The 1,912-nt window shown below is 64.0% G+C and overlaps 1 protein-coding gene across 1 annotated transcript in view; it reads left to right on the top strand.

Annotated features, from left to right (window-relative positions):
• LOC103922936 overlaps positions 1-1,912 on the top strand; it is a 14,888-nt gene that overhangs the window by 428 nt on the left and 12,548 nt on the right. Inside the window, exons 3-4 of the mRNA XM_009331162.1 lie at positions 947-1,042; positions 1,443-1,627. Coding sequence (XP_009329437.1) covers positions 947-1,042; positions 1,443-1,627 — 281 coding nt within the window. The remainder of the gene's footprint in view (positions 1-946; positions 1,043-1,442; positions 1,628-1,912) is intronic.

Below are 1,912 nucleotides of genomic sequence, written 5' to 3'. Positions count from 1 at the left end.
GGCTGAGTGGTGGGAAGGGGGATCCTCCCAGCCAGCGAGTGCCTTGCGGTCTATCTGGGAAGGGTGCGTGCAGGGGGGTGTGGAGGGTGCTGGTTCTGCGGGGGGCCAAGGGCCGGTCCCTGAGCTCACCGACACTGCGTTTGTCTCCCCAGGTGCTGTCTGGGTGCTGGGGGTGGGCTGCAGCCTCACAGGGGGAGCAGGGACAGGGCAGGACTGTGCTGGCATCACCTTCCTGAGCCTGCGTGTCACCACAGGGCCACGGCTGATATTTTAAATCAAGCGTGACAGCTGTGAGGCAACAGAATGTAATGTCCCAATCTATTGCGTTCTCATCATGTTCTCTGCGGTCTCCCATTACGATGCTAACAGCTGTGGTGGTAAAACTGCATCCACGCCTGCTTGAAGCAGGCTTTGCCAGCAGTTGTGATGCCTTGGGCGCAAGATCCTGCTTGTTGCAAGCAAAGAGATTCCACTTTCCAGTGCGCCATGGGACAAGGGGAGGGGAATGGATTCTGCTCCGATGCTGGGAATGTGGAGGAGCCCCTGGGTCCCCACGACGGAGGGGCATCCTGGCACCCAGGGGTACCTGGGGGATACAGGCAAAAGGACACGCAGAAGACTTCTGGGTGAGTGCAGGGCCACCCCTGTGGCCTGTAGGGAGGGGACAGTGTCCCTGTGGCAGTGTCACCCCACGAGGACTGGGAAGCGTGAGGCTTCTTCTAGCTGTCTGGAAAGGCTTTGTCTTCTGCTCGGTCCTCATCGGGTGGTCTGTAGCAGCCCCCCACCACATCTCCATCCATCTGGCAGCTCTCCTGCTGTGGGCTGTCCTCTGGGGGTCCCTTCCACGTTCCCTGGGCAGCTCGTGTTGGGGGTGGCGGGGACGCCAGGGCCATGCCTGCTCTGGGACAGCACCATCCTCACTGCGAGTGGCTTTTTCCTCTTCCAGGCAAGCGGTACACACTCCATGTGGTGTGCGCCCTGGTGCTGGCTGTGCTTGTGGCTCTGGTCCTGGCTTTGGCCGCGGCTGTTGCTGTGCTATCAGGTAAGGGAGGAGCGGCTGCCTCTATGTGGCCCCTCAGAGCAGGGCTGTGTGTGCCACTGGCAGCCCAGCCCGTGCGGTGCCAGGCTGGATGCGGCCCCTTCCCCTCCGGGCTGGGGCAGGCGTTGGTGTGTGAGGCTGGTGGGGCCAGTGCCTCAGGCTGGCTGTGCCCTTGCCCTGTCCCTGGGGGTCCTGGGGAGGAGCAGGGACACCCCCACCCGTGCCGTGGGGCAGGCTGTTAACCCCTGGGGTGTCTGCTCCCTGTAGGTCCCTGGCAGCAAATTGGGAATCCCCGTGGGGGGAGCCCGGGGCTGCCTCCTTCCCTGCCCCACGGAGCTGTGTCCCCCGCTCCCTGTGGAGCGGAATCCTCTGACCTTCTCCCCTTCTTCCCTTCCCTTTCCAGCAGGAAGGCATGAAGGGAGTCCGGATCTGCCTGCGGCTCTGGTGCTGGCCTGTCCTGATGGCTGGGTTGGGTACCACAAGGTCTGCTACTACCTCTCGAAGGAGGAGGGGAGCTGGGAGTGGAGCCAGGAGCAGTGCTCCTCGCTCGGGGCCCCACTGGCTGTGCTCAAGATGAGGTGGGAAATGGTGAGCGAGGGGCTGTTGTGGCTGCGTGGGGGTGAAGGGTGGGCGTTACTGGGTTGGGTGCAGACCCTGGGGTTGGTGCTGGGCAGGCAAGAGGTGCTTGTCGGGACAGAGATGCAGTTCTGCCCTGGGGCCTTGGAGGGTGGGAGGCACGGGGTGCGGCGTGGAGCCTGGGGCGTGTCTCCCCATCCGCGGTGCTCGGTTGGGCCCTGAGCACGGCAGAGCTCCGGCAGAGCAGGAACAACACCGCTAGCCAGGCTGGTGAGCGCCTTCCGAAGCCTCTGGCGC

The sequence above is a fragment of the Pygoscelis adeliae genome, unplaced genomic scaffold, assembly GCF_000699105.1.
Source record: "Pygoscelis adeliae isolate BGI_AS28 unplaced genomic scaffold, ASM69910v1 Scaffold459, whole genome shotgun sequence".
Classification (NCBI taxonomy): domain Eukaryota; kingdom Metazoa; phylum Chordata; class Aves; order Sphenisciformes; family Spheniscidae; genus Pygoscelis; species Pygoscelis adeliae.
The sequence above is the reverse complement of the archived record's forward strand: the minus strand, read 5'-3'. Positions and strand labels throughout refer to the sequence as shown.